At 53.1% G+C, this 18,498-nt stretch overlaps 1 protein-coding gene across 1 annotated transcript; it reads right to left on the reverse strand.

Moving 5' to 3' along the window:
- Window positions 1–1,684: 1,684 nt before the first annotated feature.
- On the reverse strand, window positions 1,685–4,510 carry LOC132318650 (uncharacterized). The gene is made up of 3 exons (XM_059826621.1): window positions 4,336–4,510; window positions 4,017–4,195; window positions 1,685–2,487 (listed from the first exon to the last, which is right to left on the reverse strand). The coding sequence occupies exons 1-3, from the start codon at window positions 4,508–4,510 to the stop codon at window positions 2,110–2,112; spliced, it is 732 nt and encodes a 243-aa protein (XP_059682604.1). The 3' UTR covers window positions 1,685–2,109.
- Window positions 4,511–18,498: the final 13,988 nt, after the last annotated feature.

Consider the following 18,498-nt stretch of genomic DNA (forward strand, 5'->3'; position numbering starts at 1 on the left):
TTCGTTAGAGCGGGGTGGAAGCAACGGACAATTTAGGATTACCTGGATGGGAAACAGCTTCCACATTATAACATGACACCACTTTAAATAATTACTTGGTGTTCCCTAACGTTGTCCGCAGTCCGCAGCTTAACACTCAGGCTGTATGTTTGTCTGAAATGAATGTTACAGTGGATGGGTTATTTAACCAGCCCAGGGGATTTATTTCCATAAATTTTTACTGATCTGATGTTAGTGTTAGAAATGCGAACAGTTCTTAAAAATACATTTGGGTAATAGAAAACTCAGTATGTATGTTTTTAAAGGAATTTTAAAAATGCCATAAATCGAGTTTAGGGAATCTCTTTCGGAAACCAGGGTGGTTTTAAGCTGATATACATGTGCCAGGTGATGGCAGGTCTTCTGCTCCTGTTTTTCCCCAAAACATTAACAGAGCCCTTAGTAAACTCTGTGCCTGCTGAAGGCTGGTCATCCAGCCTCTTCATTTTAAGCGCAAAGCTGAGATGCAGATTAGCTGCCTTGTGCAAAAGAGCAGAGCGACTGATCTCGCATTTTTCTTTGTCTCTTGCTTTTCAGACGTCCCCAAAATTACACGAACATCGAAATGAATGACTGCGGGGAGATTGCAGCAGACTTCTAACGCTCCCGGGCACAGCTGCAGTGACAGGGTCTAACAGCACTGGGGCCAGGCTTGTCTCTTTGTGTGGGCAGACTGGTTGTCCAGCTCCCCCATCCACCGGGGTTGCTGCAAGGACCTGCAAAATGCCTAGGTGTATATATACATATGTATATGTGTGTGTGTGTGTGTATACAGCTGTGTGTGTATGTGTGCATACAGATACCTGAATTATTTTTACACTTCTACATTTTTCCTTCAGACTAAAGGAATTCAAAGGAACAGGCTGGGGACTTCTTCTTCTAGGCAAAGCTTGTGCTAAGTGTGGTGACCAGAAAGAAAGAAGCCTGCTTGGCTGATGCAGAGGAAGGACATACTCTGTCTCCTCTCGAAATTCACTGCTGGGTGATGAATCAAGGCCACCCCCCAGCAGACCTTTCCACCTGACAGGCAAGTCCAGTTTCTAGTCCCTCTGGACTCCACTGCTGCAGTGAAAGCACATCAGCCTCCCCTGAGCCCTTCTTGTCCGGGCAAGGGGGTTCTCAGCATCGTGCCCCTCCCTGCTCGAGCAGCTCTGCACCACCAGCAGCCTGCACCAGGGAGAGCCCTTGCTGCTGGGGACCACAACCAGGAGGATGTCCTGCCCAGAGAAAGGGTTTAGAGGAGAGACAAATACCCAGCTCGTCCCCAGGTGCAACTCTTACTCGTATGGTCCTGCCCGTATCCTGGCCAGACAGTGGGCAGGAGCAGTGCCAGACTCCAGATCTGTTGAGAATTTGGGGCGAGGAGGGTGACCTAGATGGAATCTGCTCAGTAAAAGATTGTTTCCTACACAAGTATGATATATCCCTAATGGTGCGGTAGCTGATGCCAGGCCTCCGGTAGCATCCTTCGTGTGTGGAGTGCTGGTCTCACCTCATGCGTGTGCGCACCCTGCGCAGCTCCGTGCGTGGTCGCAGTGCCCAAGACAGATCCAACCTGTTCACTGGTGGGGCGAGGGGTAGGTAAAATGAAGAAAGACATCCCACACTGTTTCTGAACCACGGCATATATAGATTTTTACTGAACAAGGCTCTGCAGAAGGAGGGCACAAAGCAATTCTGTGATTGATCCTCACGGCACTGACCCTCGTGAGAGGAAGCCTCGCATTTTCTTTCAGACCCACCTCCCTGCTGTGTCTCTCAGTTGCACGTTCTACTTGCAGGCAGCCTGCCTGCGCTGCTGAAGTCCGTGGGCCACCAGCCAGCTCCAGTGCCAGCCAGGACGGGCAGCACGGGAGAAGCAAGGCCTCAGCTTGCCGTTGCCCTGCCTCTTGTGCCAGACAGCCCCTTTCAGTCAACAGGGCTGAAAACAGGAGGCACTGCTGACCTTCTCTGCTGGGTGCTCCACATAATCCTTAGGCAGCTGCCACAGCCTCTGAGAGATGGTTCTTCTTCACGGCTTCATCCTGCCATTAGTGCAGCACTGCTGGAGCACACTGGCGTGGCGTGAGGTCAGATGAGCTCCATCTTGAACTGGCTGAAGTTTGGCACGGTGGGCGAGGGCTCAGTCATACCACTGAAGGGGACGCAGGGCTGGTTCGCTGGCACAGTGCTGTGGCTCACGGTGGAGCTGAGCTGCTGCAGCATCATCAGCACCTCCTGCTGCAGCCGCTGCTGGTGCTCCTGCTGGCGCTCCAGGCGGCATTGCCTCTCCAGCACCGCATGCAGGGCCTGGCTTAGCTTCTGGATCTCCGTCTGTACAGCATCCAGCTTTTCGGCAATGGCATGGGAGCTGGGAGCAGGGGGAAGCACTGGTCCGCCCCAAGCAAGGTGTTGATTTCCAGGACTCACGGGGTTCAGCATGGCAGTCTGAGTGCTGGCATCTTTGGCCTGCAGTAACGGGACGCAGGAGAGAAGGGAAGGTGAAACATTATCAGCTGCTCCTTCAATGGCGGTTAGCAAGAGAAGGATTTATTCTGCACTTAGCTACAAGGCATGAGAGAAAGCCATCACCTTGTTGTGGACCTCCAGACCTCACTGTGCTCTGAGCTGCGGTTCATCCCCACCCAGCCCCTGTGCCGCTGCGCTGCAGGACCACCACGTTGCCCTGCACGCTGTCAGTATGTGCTTAGCCATCCGGTGGTGGATGCTGCTGGACGGCAGCCGGGCTGCCCGTGCTGATGCCAGGCCTGTGTTTGCTCTCTGCAGGGACAGAAATAGCGTATCCTGTTTTTTCTCTTTCCAGCTTCCCCCATTTCCTGTATTGCACCCTGAAGCAAAGGGCTGTTCTGCTCCCCGAGAGGAATCACATGCTGATTTTGATCCCCAGGGGAGCCTTTCTCCTGCAAAGGGTGGTGAACAACCTGCATCCTCTCAAGCAGCTGGCAAGGGCTCTTGACAAACACCTGAGCGGGCTGGAGAAGGCGTTTACTGTGTCTGAGCAGAGACAGGGCCTTGGATGAAGGCTCAGCCCGACTCACGGCTGTGTTTTGTACCCAGGATGCCATGGCGAGAAAGGCAGGTGTCAGCGTCCTACCATCCTCTGTGGGGGTAACAGCGTTGCCCATCAGTGAAATCCCCAGAGGTCGGAGCCTGCTCTGAAGGGGTAAACCTTGGACATTGGGGTAGCCCCACAGCCATGCCACCCTGCTGGCAGCCTACCTGGGGCTGGTCCTGGGACCGCTGTGTCACTTACACTTGCCCCGTGGCTCGCCACGGCTGCCAGCGGAGCTGGGCTTGGCCATGGGGCTGGCCAGCCGGCTGCATGCCCACTGTGCTGGGTGGGATGGCCACAGGGGCGTGGACCTGCTGGGACAAAGCATGCATGGCCAAGGCCTAGGAGTCTTGTGGCACAGCCAGGCGGGAGTGTACGCGTTAGGGATTGCAGTGGCTGGACGTGTCCCAGAGGGCGGCCATCCTGGCTGTGTCACCCCGTCCTGGCCCACTGCAGCCCTTCATCTCCTGGCACAGCACCAAACCACTCACCTGCTGGTGTCCTCGTGGTGACTTGGGGGACCTCCCGAGATGGTACTGAAACCAAGCCTTAAAGAGGGGGTCTGTGAGCTGCAGGTTGGAGGCCAACACTGGCAGAAACTGGCATCACCACGGCCAGCATCGCCCAAGGGCAGCAGTGAGTGCTGGCTGCAGGTGGTTGGGCAGCACGCCCCATGGCCCCAGCGGACGGAGGGGCTTCCCAGACGAGCTTGCCAAGCACCAGGGTCAAGCATCGCTCAAGAGTGCAGCTAACAGAGGTCAGGGGGGGACATTTCAGCAGCCCTTCATCCCCAGTGGCCTGCCCCATCTGCATGGGTTAGGCGCAGCCGGGTGCTGAGCGGGGCCATCCCAGCAGGCAGCACCGCACCGGCTCCTGGCTGGAGCAGACAGGCTCTCCCGTCCTGCTGTGACACCTGGCATCATACCTGTTTCTGCAGGACGATAGCCCTGTCCACGATCTTCTTCTTCACCATCAGGGCTGGGTTCCTGGCAGGGGGTGCGACCAGCCGCCCTTGGCTGGGCAGGGGCTGCAGGGGGGTGGCTGGGCCCCCCAGAGGGGGGCAGCTCCCCGGAGCCGAGGGGACGCCTGTGGAGCCATCATCGCCTGCAAGGGACAACGAGAGAAACGCCTCGAAAGAAGGCCCTTGGGGACTCCCCGGCAAGGGACAGGGAGCCCTTTCCCCAGCCTAGCAATGCCGGGGTGGGGGCTGTGGTGGCGATCCTCCGCAGGGAGCCAGACCTTACCATTCCCGGGGGGCAGTCCCATGGGCAGGGCCTCCCCGATCTGCCCACCGTCCTTGCAGAGCGAGGCCACACTAACGATCTGGATGCCCTCCTTGGTGTCTTGGCTGCCAGTGGGGCAGGGTGCCCGGCTGCCCACAGGACCCCCGCCGGGCATTGCAGGGGTCTGAGCACCCATCGCCTCGGGCGGCTCAGCTTCACGCCCCTGTGGTGGGGGCCAGGGCTGGTCCCCATCCCAGCCAGCTGCCGACCCCAGTTCCATGCTCTTCCGCTTAAGGAAGAGGTACACGGCCTGTGGCGTCACCCGGATGTCATCCAGCTCCAGCACCTTCTTGATCTTGCGGAAGCTGAGCCCGGCCCTGCGCAGCTCCACGATCCTCCTCTTGGCATGGTCATCCAGCCGGCCCATCGCTCCCGGCACCCCTCCTGCACCCAGCACCTACATCCCCGGAGCGCAGTTGCTGTGGGGATGCCGGCGGCCCCCCAGGCAGCACTAAGCCCGACAGTGGTGCTTGGGCTTTGCTAGTGCTCAGCTGCCAGGCTGCCGGCCCCGGCCAGGGGTCCACACAGCGCCATCCCCAGCTTCCAGCAGTGACCCAGTTCCCAGCTGGAGAGGAGGAAGGAGGCGGCTCTTCCCACCAGAGCGACTAGGGACAGCCCAAATCCCGTCCCTCACTCATGTGGAGCTCCCTCATAGCAGGGGGTCCAGCCCGGTCCCCCAGTCCGCCAAGGACACAGAGGATGGTAACAGGCTTGGCTCTGCCCAACGTCCCAAACTGGACATCGATTCCCCGCTACCAGCAGCACAGTGAGGAATCGGGAGCGGTCAGGATCCCGAGCAGCAGCTCAGTATCCCGGGGAGCTCGGTGCAAGTCCTGGCAAGTGGCGGTTCATCGTGTGAGGCTGGCAGGTCCCCGACGGAGCCTTCTTGATGGCCTGGAAGGTTATGGCAAGCAGAACCGGGGATGACATTGACAGCTACTGTGTGGAAACTGTTGGTGCCGCAGAGCCTGCCCTTTGGGTCTGGAGACAGCACTGTCCTGTACCTTTGGGAGAATCAAAAGCAACCATTTATATACCAGTTGTAAAGAAGACACAACTATAAATGTAATGACTGTACCTCCTGTGCTTCCCCTTCCTCCCCACGCACACAACCTTGGCTGGTGGTGTCAGCCAGGGGATGGTGGCTCAGGACATGGTCACACTTGCTGTGCATGAGAGGGTGGTATAGCAGGGACCGCGCTGCTGGTATGGCCGCTGCATGTGTGTATCCTCTGGATCGCACCCCAGAGCAAAGCAACATGGTGGGACCAGCCCCTTCCCTTGCTGCAGGCATCACGGTGGGGCCAGGTCAGGATGGGCAGTGCTTGGAGTTGTGTACATGGGGATATACCCATGTACATACATGGGTATACACCTATATATGTGTATACATACACATGTATGTGTGTATACAACTATGGTGGAGGGTTTTTTCCACCTCCTATCAGCTTCCTTCATCTGCAGGCATTTCTTGGACACTCAGTGCAGCAACTGCTGCCTAAAGGACATACTTTTGCGTTTCGCCTCACGAAAATAACTAGCCTCCAAGAATTCCCATAAGACAGCAAAACACTTTTCAGATTAGCAATGTATAATAGAGGCTACCTCAAGTGTTTGCTGCCAAGCAGATGGGATATAGGAACCTTTTCCAAACCCTACTTCCCCAGGCACATGCGGATCTTAAAAAGGGCAATAATGTGTTTTGTTGGCCAAGGAGGCACAGAGACTATTGTACTTCAGCCACAGAAAGCCACAGGGAGAAATGGAGCCACTTAATTCAACACAGGAGTTGTGCCCCTCTGCGTTTTACTTCTTGCATGGCAAAAGAGACAGACATCATTAACTCCAGAGATGTAGATTGTACTTTGATCCAGATCTGTTTACATCTAAAGGTCACCCCATGCCCTGCTATGTAGATAAGCGCTGGGGGAGTGGATATAGGAAAACAGATGTCCCTGGATGCAGACACTGCAATTGCAGAGCAAGAGGAAAAGGTCAGAAATACCCAACCTTCCCCATACCAAGAGGAGGTGCTACAAGGAAACCACCATCTTGAGCTTCCCGTGGCTGCAGGTATGGGGAGATCAGGCCTTGGCAAGAAGCTCTGCCCTCCTCCCAGAGCGTTTCAAGACATGGCCAGAGGACAATAGAGCAAAAGCAGAGCAGGGTAGCTATCTGAACAGCTGGTGACAGAAACACAAAGTTTACATAAATGCCAGGAAAGCCAGCGCTCCATGCCTGCAGCCTTCATTCAACCTCCGTACAGGAGGAGAGATGATGAGAGCACCTTGGAGATGCACCGACTCCAAGCAGCATCTCCCCCAGTTCCCTCTTCACTGAAGACGTGGCTCGCTTTGTACTGTCCCCAGGTCCCAGCTCCTTCCTTCTTCACCTGCTCATCCCCTCCAGACCTTCCCCAGCCCTCTGCAGAGCTCCTGCCACCCTGCCTTCCCGGACCTGGCAACAGCTTATAGGAGGCACAGACCATCCCTGTCCCGCTAACCCCACGTCAGCTCATCATTCCCAATGCAGGGTGTTCCCCCACAGCCCCCCATTTGCTGGAAGGGCATTGGGATGAAGAGTTTGGCCAGGATGGCTCCTTGCCGCAGCGCATGGCTCCACAGGATGGCTCTGTGCCAGCAGCGCATGGCTGTGAGCTGCAGCTCCATGGAGATACCATCAGCGCCCCGGGGCTCAAGGCTAGCTTCATCCAGGCTGCTTACGCTTCAAGAACAGTACTTGTCTCTGCAGCAGGGCTTTTTAAAAATATGTATCTACTGATTAGAGATAGACCAAGACCTGGAAACCTATTTCAGAGAAGATGCTGAAAAGCAGGCTGTGGGTCAGAGTCTAGCTGGCGAGCAGGAGGCGAGTGCAGGCAGAAGGGCAGGGTGAAATCCAGCTCAAATCCTGCTCACTGACACCATGAGGGCATGCAAAGCGCACAGCAGCTACTCTCTACCCTGTCGGGTAGGAGAAGAGGACTGCCAGTGAAAGCAGCAGATCGCCCCTCCAAACAATACAGTATTCCTGCAATTTCCTCCAAGCTCACAACAGTCAGCCTCTCTGACAGCTCAAGTCTGGCTCCATCTCTAGTTGCACCTTTATTTATCCAGGTCCTGCTGCGAACTTGCAGTTTTCCTGTACTAAACGTGCTCCCCGTTTCCGCAGCTAAGTCCATCACCTTCTCCTCTTTCTCCCTCTCCAGCGGGGATTTTCCCAATGGAGCTGCAGCCTGTGTCACACACGCAGCTCACGTAACACAGCTGCCCAAGTTACACATTCATGGAGACGAGACTTTTGCACTTACCTGGCCTACAAGATGTTTGTTACTCTCCAATAATTTTTGCAGAAGGGAAAAAAAAAAATCAATCCAATGAGAGCGAAAGATTCAGGGATTTTCCTAGATCTGTGATTTTGCATCAGGGGTGGAGTTCCCTTCAGTTGTCAGGGTCAGGCTGGGGGGGATGACGTGTTTCCTCTGAAGGTTTCTTACACCACTCATAAGTTAATTCACGTGATGACTTTGCAGGGGGACAGGGAAAGGGAGCACATCAGGGGAAGCAAATTCACTGCAATCATGTGAGCTTAATCTCTGCCTTTACCCCTTTTCATTTCTGTGGATATTGGGAAAACAGAAAGGTTTCATCTCCTCCAGAAAGTCCCTGGAACAATCTCATCTGGGCTGACTCAGCCTTTGCTATTTCTAAAATAGAGCAGCACCACAAAGTCTGCTTGGCTTGGAGGTTTCTATACAAAGCTCAGGCACTGTGAGCTGTGTGTGGGCACTAGAAGTCCCCTGTTCTGAAATGGCGGCTTGCCTCCACCTACCTGGCTATCGCATTGTGCACCAGCCACAGCTACAAGTCATTTTGCAAGCCCTGATTCTGCAGTCATGCCTGTGCAGACACAACATCGTTCCCCTGCGAGCTATGGTAGCTTCAGTGTGATTCCTCACGGGTCTGCAAGTGTCCTTCTCCCCCACCCCGCGCCGCCCCACTTGGTTTGCAGTGGGATGCGTACTCGCAGGGGGAAGACGCAGTGACTGGAACACTTGGTTTACGGCTGCAGCCGCAGAGGGCTGTCAGGCAGCACCACAGGCTCCAAGTTTTGCCCTCCGGTGGGCTGGCTTTCGAGACCTTATCCAACCAGCTGGACATACACATTTGTTTTGTTATACAGCCAGGCCTGCAAAAGGAATTTTGCTTCAGCCTGCCAATTTAGGCGTCTGTCCAAATTTCACATCAGCCACCCTTTCTTCAGCTGCTGCTGAACCCTTGCAATGTCTGAAGTCTTTAAGTACTTAATTGTCGCTGGGAAAGCTCCTTTAACCAGGCATTGCTGCTGGTAACGCTTCTATTCCATAACTCTGCATGCAGTAATATTCACAGAAACAGACCAGAGCCTGGAGCAACCTTCTCATCGCTGGGATTATTTCCTTAGCTCTCCTGCTCTCTGGCCCAGAAAATATTAAATACAAAATGGAATACCCTCAAGAGAGAAGGAGAAAGAAGGCAGCATTCATGCATGCCCCGGAGTTCCCTTCAGGGCAGAGTGGATTTAAGGTCTGAGAAGGAGGAAGAGCAAGAATCCAAGTTTCCTACAACCCAGGTGAAGTTACCTAACCATTAGCATTAGGGCAAGCAGCAGGCTTTTCCTCTTCACCACTTGTTTCTGCGCCAGTGCAAGCCCCAGCTCCGGGAGCCAAACCCAAGGAAGAGGAGCTCCCCAATGTCTATCCTGCAAGTCCCTTGGGGTAAAGTTCCCCTGCTTGCCTGCACACACATATACCCACCAGCTGCATTGCCGCCTGTTTCTCCCCCCATCTTTCTGCAGCCCTGATTACCAGGGTTTGAACGCCAAATTCCCCAAGAGTTAAACATTAGTTGTGTGACCACAGAGTTGACTCGTGTCTGGGAAGATTGACTTCTCCCTTCTGTCTCACAGCTGCAAGCCTGCTCTTGGACGCAGGCAGTTTTTACCCTGGGGAGGTGCAAGCAAAGCTTCTTCCGAAATTCGTGCTGGGATGAAGTACGGAAGAGTCAGATCCCTGCAGAGTCTTCAACAGACAGTAGTTCCATGCCACAATCATGCAACTGCTTTACCCTGGGGTTGCGTTTTCTCAATGGCTATTTGAGTCATATGGGTTACCTGCACGACAGCACGCTTGCGGCCAGCCTGGCCCTCAGGGATGGAACAGCCTTGGAGAGATGCAGGCATTTATCTATGGATAGGCTTAACCGGAGTAACAAGCTTTTCAATCTATCATTTCAGAAGCAGCACAGCCACAAGGGTAGCAGATACCAAGGTGGAACAACATGTCTCACCAGTGAGACAAACTGCTGATGCTGAGAATGGCTGTGACTGAGAAAGAGGGAGGAGTGGGAAAGGGAAAAACTGCAACCCACGGAGAGCGAGAAGGTGCAGCTTATCCTGCCTGGTCTCAGCAATTGAAAACAGGCGCTTTACGTTGTTAATATCCCAATACACATTGGACTCAAGAGCTTGCTGTGCTGCAGAGAGTGTAAAATACTCCTGCCCTAAGAAGGTCCAGGTAGGACCAGGAAGGACAAAGCTAGATGTGGGTATATCCCTTTCCTTTCATTTTGAACTGCCTTTGTACGGTGCAAGGCCAGTGTACCAGGGCATGTGACGGGAAACAGTTCGACTAATTCGTAACGGATACACAGGGCACCCCAGGCTACGCAAAAGCATGAAAATAGAGAAGGGAAAGGTGTTAGCAAAAGGGAATTGATCCTCATGGACCTTGTAAGGAGCCACAAGCCCAAGTCTGCCAGACTTCCCTTCACCCTGGGCATTGTGGCTGGTAGCAGCTCAACAAGGTCCTCTTGCGCAGCCTTCTCTTTGCCTTCGCTTCCCAGCCCTCCTTCTCAGATCCCCAGCACACCTTTGGGAAGCTGGAGCAGCTGCAAGCAGCTGGAGAGGGTCTCTGATCCATCCTCATTGGGTTTATTGCTTTCCCACTGCGTTCTAAACAGCCACTGCAAAAGCTGGCAAGACGAGTCCTTTTTCACTCTGCAGCAGCTCAGAGGGGAAAAAAAATATTAAAAACATCCTCCAGAAGCACAAGGAGGACTGTGCTGGTTTTACACTTGATTCAGATATGGAAAAGAGCTTCTTGCAACCAAGAGAGCAAGAAGCATTTCAAGTAGAGCGAAGGCAAAGATGCTATGGAAGGGGCTAGTCTGCTGGGGGAACGCCCGATTCCTTCTCGCCCTGCAGAGAAATGTGCTTTGAACACAGCCATGCTGGACAGGAAAGATGAGCCGGTATGGCAATGCTCCACTTGGTTTCTTGCCCTCGGGGTCCTGTTTCAGAGCCTGCCTGGCACAGCTTTGAAGGAACATGGATAGTTCTCAGCTCTTCACCTAGATAACAGTTTCACTGCTGTACAGACTGGAAAGGCTTAGCTCCATGGAGACAGGTAATCAGAAAGAACTGGCAATGTGGTTTAATGGTACTTAGCTTGCAGGAAGATTAACAGTATTAGGTGTCCTATGCTGAAACATTGCCAAAGCAGGAGGATCTGTGCCAGGGAAGAATGGCCATTTCTACCAGGCTGCAATTTTACCCAGTGTCACTGCTTTGTGGGATGTGTCTAGCCTTGTGGAAGCAATAATATCATCTAACAACATTGACTGCTACCAGCCATACAGACTGCTGTAACCCATGTTACAGAGCCCTGATTTTCTTTGCAAAATTGGTGAAGGAGCAGCTCTGTCACAGGTTTTATTAAAAGTAGACAGGCCAGTTGAATTTAGGCGGTGCTGCTGTTACCTGAGCCATGCTGGCTCCCCCTCTGAAGGGATAACCTCATAAGAAGCTTTTTAATCAACTTGTACTTCAAACATCAGAACGGCAGAGAAGAAAGGGTTGCATATCTGGCCCAGGATTTGGAAGTGAGCTCTTTAGAGCCCAGACGTAGCTTTGCTCTGTCACCTTTGACAACTGACCAGTTCCTTTAGGCTCTGCTTTCAGAGCAGTTGAGGAGTTAGCTCCCTGCCTGGCCACGCTTTAAAAACCAGATCCTCAAATGGAAAATACAAAACTTTAAGGTTGTACTTTAAGGTTTTCAGTATGTGCAAATTGAAAAAAGTTGGGTCCCTGCAAGGTTTTTTAATTAACAGTTTTGGGGGTTGCAAAACAAATTGCGAGTAGGATGATACCCATAGTTTGCTTTTGATGCAGACAATGCCACTACAGGCTTGTGCTGACTGGGGAGGAGGGTATAAAGATAAGGTGATAGGATAAATAGGAGCGTGTATATGTAATGAGAACTAGGATTGTTTAGGGGCACAGGGTAACAGCAGTATAAACATAGTACTAGTTCCTCATGTTTGAGGGGAGGAAAGGAGGAGTTCAGGCATACAGGAAAATCCACCTTGACGGTCAAAGGGTCCCAAGCCATGCAGCACAAAGCAGTGACACTGTATAAAATCGTGCTGATATATATAGCTTTGTAAAAAAAGGCTTTGCGTTGGATCGACTCTCCTATGGCTCAAAAACCATAGGTGAATGTCAACACTGTATCACGTGGTCTGACAAATTCAGCGTGGTTGTGATGCTGTGCCTGTACCTAGTAAAGGCCAGATTTGTATTAAGAAATGATCTAGAGGATCCAAAACTGATATTAAGGACTGTGGAACCATGGCTTGAAGGAACAGGAGGCTTTCACAGACCACCTGGAAAGGCCTGGGGGAGAGGAACAGGCTGGATTTCACATCCAGGCTCAGAAATCCATCTCTGCCCTGGGACTGAACAGACTCATCAAGCTGAGCCTGAGTATTCAGACAAGACCAACAAATGCCAAGTATCTCACAGCCCTGCCTGTAACTGTACAGTCAACATTAGCCTCTTTTTAAAGTCCCTGCTCTCCAAAGATGCAGCCCTTCTATCAGAGAAAGTTGCAAAGGCTAAACCACAAGCATACCTTGAATTTCTAGTGTCTTTCATGTGCCTGAAGAGGAAACAAATAAATCACTGCAAAGTGTAACGCGGTATCTGTTCCTTGTGGTGAAACCAGGACATTTGAGGAAGGTTAACGTTGAGCAGGCATATTCCTATAGCATCAGGGCATGCTTCGTAAGTGTTGCAGGAAAACAGAGAAAAAGTGCAATGTGGCACAGTTTTCAGGCTAAGAGCCCCAAAACACAAATGTGTGCATAGGCACATTCGGGTGCAAACAGTCCTGAAGTCTTGAGCTTGTCCATGGCCTAGCTGCACTGCAAGAATCAGCCTCAGACCTCAAGAGAGGGCAGGCCAGATGTTCAGAGACTACTGCTGAAGACTTAATTCACCTCAAAGTGTTTCAGCTAAACTGCTAAATTCACCTCCTTCTGCAGATTAGAAAGGAACCCCCAACATCTCCTTTTTCTACTCTTCCCAATCTATATAGCTACTCCACAGTGCAGCCATTGGAAACTCGGGCTAATCTCAACTCTCTGCAGAGATAACCAAGGCTGATACTACACATGAGGATGAAAAGTTTCCAAGCCCTTAGAAGACAAATCCCCCATCCTGCAGTTCCTCTAATGAAGCCACACAGACTGTATTCTCTGAAGCCAGACACACATTCAACCCCACTCTAATACAAGTGCAGAAGGAGTGATGGACTGAACAGGGAGACGGACCAAAGCTCTTACAGCACAGAGAAAACATGGGCATGAAGAGGTTGCAGGCTGAGCCAGTGCTGCAGTGCAATCTCTAGAAGCGTGAAGTAATGCCCGGTATACAGCACCTTGCACCTCACCACGATAAATGAACACCAGTGTTTTAGTGTTGCTGTTGGCAGAATAACCCACCGATCACTTGGATCTTCTGGGGCTCAAGGGGAGCTCTCTATAGCCACACCACCATGCCGCTGCAGCTCCACAACCCAAAGCCAATGAACAGGAAGGAAAAATGAAGCACCCAGAAGCACACAGGACAAGCACTTTCAGCCTCAGGTGGCGTTTAGAGATGCTGACTAATTAGTCCTAACCACCACCCGCCACCACAAGCGGAGCAGTTCACCTGCAGAGGTGGCAGTAAACAGCACTGTTCCCATCAACAGCCTGGAGGTGCAGGAATGAAGGGACAGAAAAACACAGAGGCAAGATCCAAAAGCAGCACTCATGGAGCTCCATTCTTTCCTCTCCTGCTTGTCTATGGTGTCTTGGCTGGAGCAGCTTTGTGATTGTCTGCTGCCTTAAATCTACCACCCTGCAGTCTATTGACACATGGGCAATTTCTAAAAAGGGTCTGCACCTCTGCTGGAAAATTGCTAGGCAGGCTTCTGAGTTCAAGAAGGAGCTGGAGGACAGCATCTCAGATCAGGCACGCCACTCCCAGCTCTGACACTGAGTCTCAGCCTGGCACCAGATCTCCGCATCCCCGCTCGAGTGCGTCCCTGGTCTGCGTGCTGAGCTGCAGCGGTCCCCTCCATCGGTCCCCTCCATCCAGAGCAGTGCCCCGCCGAGCACGGGATGGCTGTGGGCCGCAGGAGCTCGCTAACACCGGCCTCCTGCCACCCCTCCCTGCCGCTCACACCCCCGTCAAACTACCACTGCAAGAAGTTTCTCTCCGTCCTTCCCTATCACGCTCCCAGCACCCAAACCAGCTTAATGCACAGAAGCAAACAGGCAGAGCATCCACGTACAGGGACTAAAGACGACTGCCGGGATCCTCCCAGGCGACGGCACCAACTTGCTGCCACTGCTGCATCCTCCGGTGGCCTTGGCCAGCCAGGGTCCCAGCACAGCCCAGCTCTGCAGCAGCCAACTTTCTGGGAGGCTGATGTTTGAAAAGCTCCTGCCCTCTTTGTTTGGTTGGGGCAGAGCCAGCAAAGGCTGCCGGGAAGGTCACCCAGGAGGAGACTTATGTACTGGGAGGGAGGAGCCCTCCTCTTAACTCTTTCGGGGCAGCCTTGTTCCAGGACCATGAGGAGCCACGTCACCTTTGCAGTCTCGGGCACAGACCTGCCATCCATCCCGCCCCGGACCACAGCTCAGATGTGGCCGGCGGCCGCTGTGTCAGAAGATGGAGGAGAAACCCCCCCAGGAGGCAGTAGTGCTGTCCCTCGAGGTCCCATCCAGACCTGGAAGCACCAGCTCCTTGCACAGGACTGCAGTGGTGATGGTGGGCTGCCCTACGCCAGGCTGAGCTGCTGGCGTGGGGCAGAAGTCCGCTGTTCACGCTAAAACTGGAGCGGACGCATGCTCTGACCTGTTCTCGCCTCTGCTTGTGTCCCAAAATGAGATGTTAAAAATGTCTCTTCTTGCTCAGGCTTGGCCTTAAGGCTTAGTCCTTCCGACTGCTAGCAGCCACTGAGAGGAGATCAGACCCCCCGGCACCCTGCCACCACCGGCCTCGGGCTGGCCCTGATGGTCAAAGCTCTGCGGGGAGCTGCTTCAGGGAGAGAACTGGTGGGAAACTTCCTTTTTTTTCACAGTAGTATTATTTTTCTGCTGGTTCAGTGAACTCACCTGACCACACCTGGAGAGATGAGAGCCTTTATGAGAATAAGGGTGTGCATGGCTTTGGGATCAGCCAGCCATCATGGCTTTGCTGCAGCCGAGAGAGAAGAAAATTTTAAACATCATGCCCTAAGCCTAACAGCAGTGAGGACAGACGAGTGGGAACAAGTCTGGCCTCCATCCCTCCTGCCCGAGGAAGCACAGCCTCTCCCACGGGTCCTTCACTCTGCAGTAGGGCTTGAGGTGGAGGCTAGATTAGGACTAAGCACTAAAAGGCTGTCACTAAACAGTACAACCTGCTAAAAGCCATAGGACCTGTGGGTAAGGCAGGCTGAGACTTCTGGCTTATCTGTGTGAGGCCTAATCTTTAGTCCATATTGCCATTTATTGAATCAAGGTAGTGGGACTTGCCATCTTTCGTAAACCAGTTTTCAGATTTGCAGTTAAAATGTAGTATAGAAGAGGTTCGGATGTATCATGTCTTGCTCTCCAGCTGTGGCTGCAGTTGTTATCTAACAGGCACATTCGTTAAGTACTCCTTCAGTCAGCGGTTACTCTAAGTATAGACAAAAATGGTTAGCACAAAAATGGCAGCACAAAAATGGACAGAAAATTTTAATAAAACACCATAAAACTCAAGAATTAAAGCTACAGTACTTAAAATTTCATGTGTAACGAGTTATTTGGAAGAGAGAATAACAGCCTTGCTGGGTCAGCCCACAGGTTCCTTTGGGTCAGCACCCTGTCTCCAGCAGGCTGACTAGCAGATGCTGAGCAGGAATATAAAGGAAATGCAAGCACGTAGTAGCACTTCCCAAAGTACACTCCCTGCACCGTGGCACTAGGAGACTTTCCAAGAAGGGCAATGGCGTCCTGGCTTTTATCAGGAATAGCGTGGCCAGCAGGACTAGAGAAGCGGTCGTGCCCCTGTACTCGGCACTGGTGAGGCCGCACCTCAAATGCTGTGTTCAGTGTTGGGCCCCTCCCTACAAGAAGGACATTGAGGTGCTGGAGTGTGTCCAGAGAAGGGCGACGGAGCTGGTGAGGGGTCTGGAGCACAAGTCTGATGAGGAGCGGCTGAGGGAGCTGGGGTTGTTCAGTCTGGAGAAGAGGAGGCTGAGGGGAGACCTCATCGCTCTCTCCAACTCCCTGAAAGGGGGTTGTGGTGAGGTGGGTGTTGGTCTCTTCTCCCAAGCGATGAGTGACAGGACAAGAGGAAATGGCCTCAAGTTGCGCCAGGGGAGGTTTAGGCTGGATATTAGGAAAAATTTATTCACCAAAAGGGTTATCAAGCACTGGAAGAGGCTGCCCGGGGAGGTGGTGGAGTCACCATCCCTGGAGGTATTTAAAAGACATGTAGACATGGTGCTTAGGGACATGGTTTAGTGGTGGACTTGGCAGTGTTAGGTGAACGGTTGGACTTGATCTTAAAGGTCTTTTTCAACATAAATGATTCTGTGATTCTGAGGTCATCACAACAGTTTACTGATAGTCCTCAATAGATATAGTTCAGTTTCTCTTTGAACCCATGTAAACTTTTAGTAGGCTACAACATCCTATGGCAGGGAAATCTGCTGTTTAACAAGATGTGTGAAGAACAACCTCCTTTTGCTTTTTTCTGAACCTGCCCATGGCTAGTTTCATGTAATACCCCCTTGGTTTTGCAGCAGAAGAGAAAATAAAACAATTCTTCTCCTTCTTGATCTTATTGCATCTTCTTGATTCTTCATGATCTTATAGACACCCACCCTGTTCTTGTCCACATTCTACAAGGGAGGTAGACGGGGCATATTCTTACACTGCGTTCTGGAGGTGGAGCTGTCTTCCTTTCACAGAGGAGCACAAGGACTCGAATCTTAGGAATTTAACGAAAATGCCTATGATCACACTCCAGCTGACTAGCATGCCTGCTTCTCGGAGAGGTTAGTCATGTTTAAGGCCCTGTGTTAGGAATGGGGTCAAAAGTACACTTCTGACTTTGTTCTCTTGAAATCAGAAGTCAGGCAGCCAGTACAGCTGGAATTCAACGTGACCAGGTCAAAAGATCAATGCCTCCAGTGGCAAATTTCCTTGTAAGTTCACAGCACTTGTAAGTTCACATGTTTTGGCAGAAAAAAAAAAAAGAGAGAAAATGTCCTTCCCACATAAATCTTTGTATTTGTGAAATGCCACTGGATGGTGCCCCATGTTAAGTCTTCCACTCTTCTCTGTATGTTTTTCTTGCACTTCTGCAAGTCAGGCGGTAGGTGAGTCCCCTCTCAGTGGCACACGTCCCTTTCTGCTTTCCGTCCCCTGAGAGACACATCTGCCACCTCACATTAGAGACTTGTGTGTTGTGACTCTGCAACCCGAGCATGACACTGGGCCCAGCCGGTGAAGGCCTACAGCTTGCTGGGTTGTCACTTATGGGAAGTCAAGAGTCGAAGCCCTGGCTATTATTATTAGGCAGGACAAGGTTTGTAGGAAGACTTCACAACTTCCATTACACCTGTAAGTGTAGCTGCAAAAATCAGACAAGCAAGCCTAGTATAAACGGGACTAATTGCTCACCGTTCCACGGGGCTGGACAGGTCAGACATCCCTGAATGAAGCGGGCTGGCCCCCACAGAGCTGAGGCACCTCTAGCCTGGGGGAACAGCGGCTGCTCTAGTAAATGAGATCGGACTTCTCCAGCTGCAGAGCTTGTCCTGCCAGTCGCAGGTATCCTTCGACCGTCATGGCCACAGCCCATTTGCACAGGAGCTCTCTGATGAACAATTGATTTCTCTCTCTCTCTGCAGTAACGCGCTGCCCGTTCTCTTCCCACTCCTGCTCGCGGCCTCTTGGCTGACCCATTCCCTTCCCCAGTGGACACCATGACTGACCCGCTCCCCCCCTCACCCCCCAGGACACCATGACTGACCCGCTCCCCCCCTCACCCCCCAGGACACCATGACTGACCCGCTCCCCCCCTCACCCCCCCAGGACACCATGACTGACCCGCTCCCCCCCCTCACCCCCCAGGACACCATGACTGACCCGCTCCCCTCCTCACCCCCCAGGACACCATGACTGACCCGCTCCCCCCCTCACCCCCCCAGGACACCATGACTGACCCGCTCCCCCCCTCACCCCCCCCCAGGACACCATGACTGACCCGCTCCCCCCCTCACCCCCCCAGGACACCATGACTGACCCGCTCCCCCCCTCACCCCCCAGGACACCATGACTGACCCGCTCCCCCCCTCACCCCCCAGGACACCATGACTGACTTACTCCCCCCCCTCACCCCCCAGGACACCATGACTGACCCCCTCACCCCCCAGGACACCATGACTGACCCGCTCCCCCCCTCACCCCCCCCCAGGACACCATGACTGACCCCCTCACCCCCCAGGACACCATGACTGACTTACTCCCCCCCTCACCCCCCAGGACACCATGACTGACCCCCTCACCCCCCAGGACACCATGACTGACTTACTCCCCCCCTCACCCCCCAGGACACCATGACTGACTCACTCCCCCCCTCACCCCCTGTCCCTTTAAACTGTCCGCCCGGCCCCGCTCCCACCCCCCTCCCCCGGCGCGTGACGCCATCGGCGCGCGCCGCGCGGCGCCGCTTCCCGCCCGCGCTGCGTCAATCGCGCGCGACGGGGCCCGAGCGGCG

Source organism: Gavia stellata, chromosome 18 (genome assembly GCF_030936135.1).
Source record: "Gavia stellata isolate bGavSte3 chromosome 18, bGavSte3.hap2, whole genome shotgun sequence".
Lineage (NCBI taxonomy): Eukaryota > Metazoa > Chordata > Aves > Gaviiformes > Gaviidae > Gavia > Gavia stellata.

Coding starts and splice junctions, on each gene's coding strand:
- LOC132318650 (XM_059826621.1), bottom strand. CDS start 4,510: ATGGGTGCTCAGACCCCTGCAATGCCCGGCGGGGGTCCTGTGGGCAGC. Junction 4,196..4,335: donor GGGACTGCCCCCCGGGAATG/GTAAGGTCTGGC, acceptor TGTCCCTTGCAG/GCGATGATGGCTCCACAGGC. Junction 2,488..4,016: donor CTATCGTCCTGCAGAAACAG/GTATGATGCCAG, acceptor CCGTTACTGCAG/GCCAAAGATGCCAGCACTCA.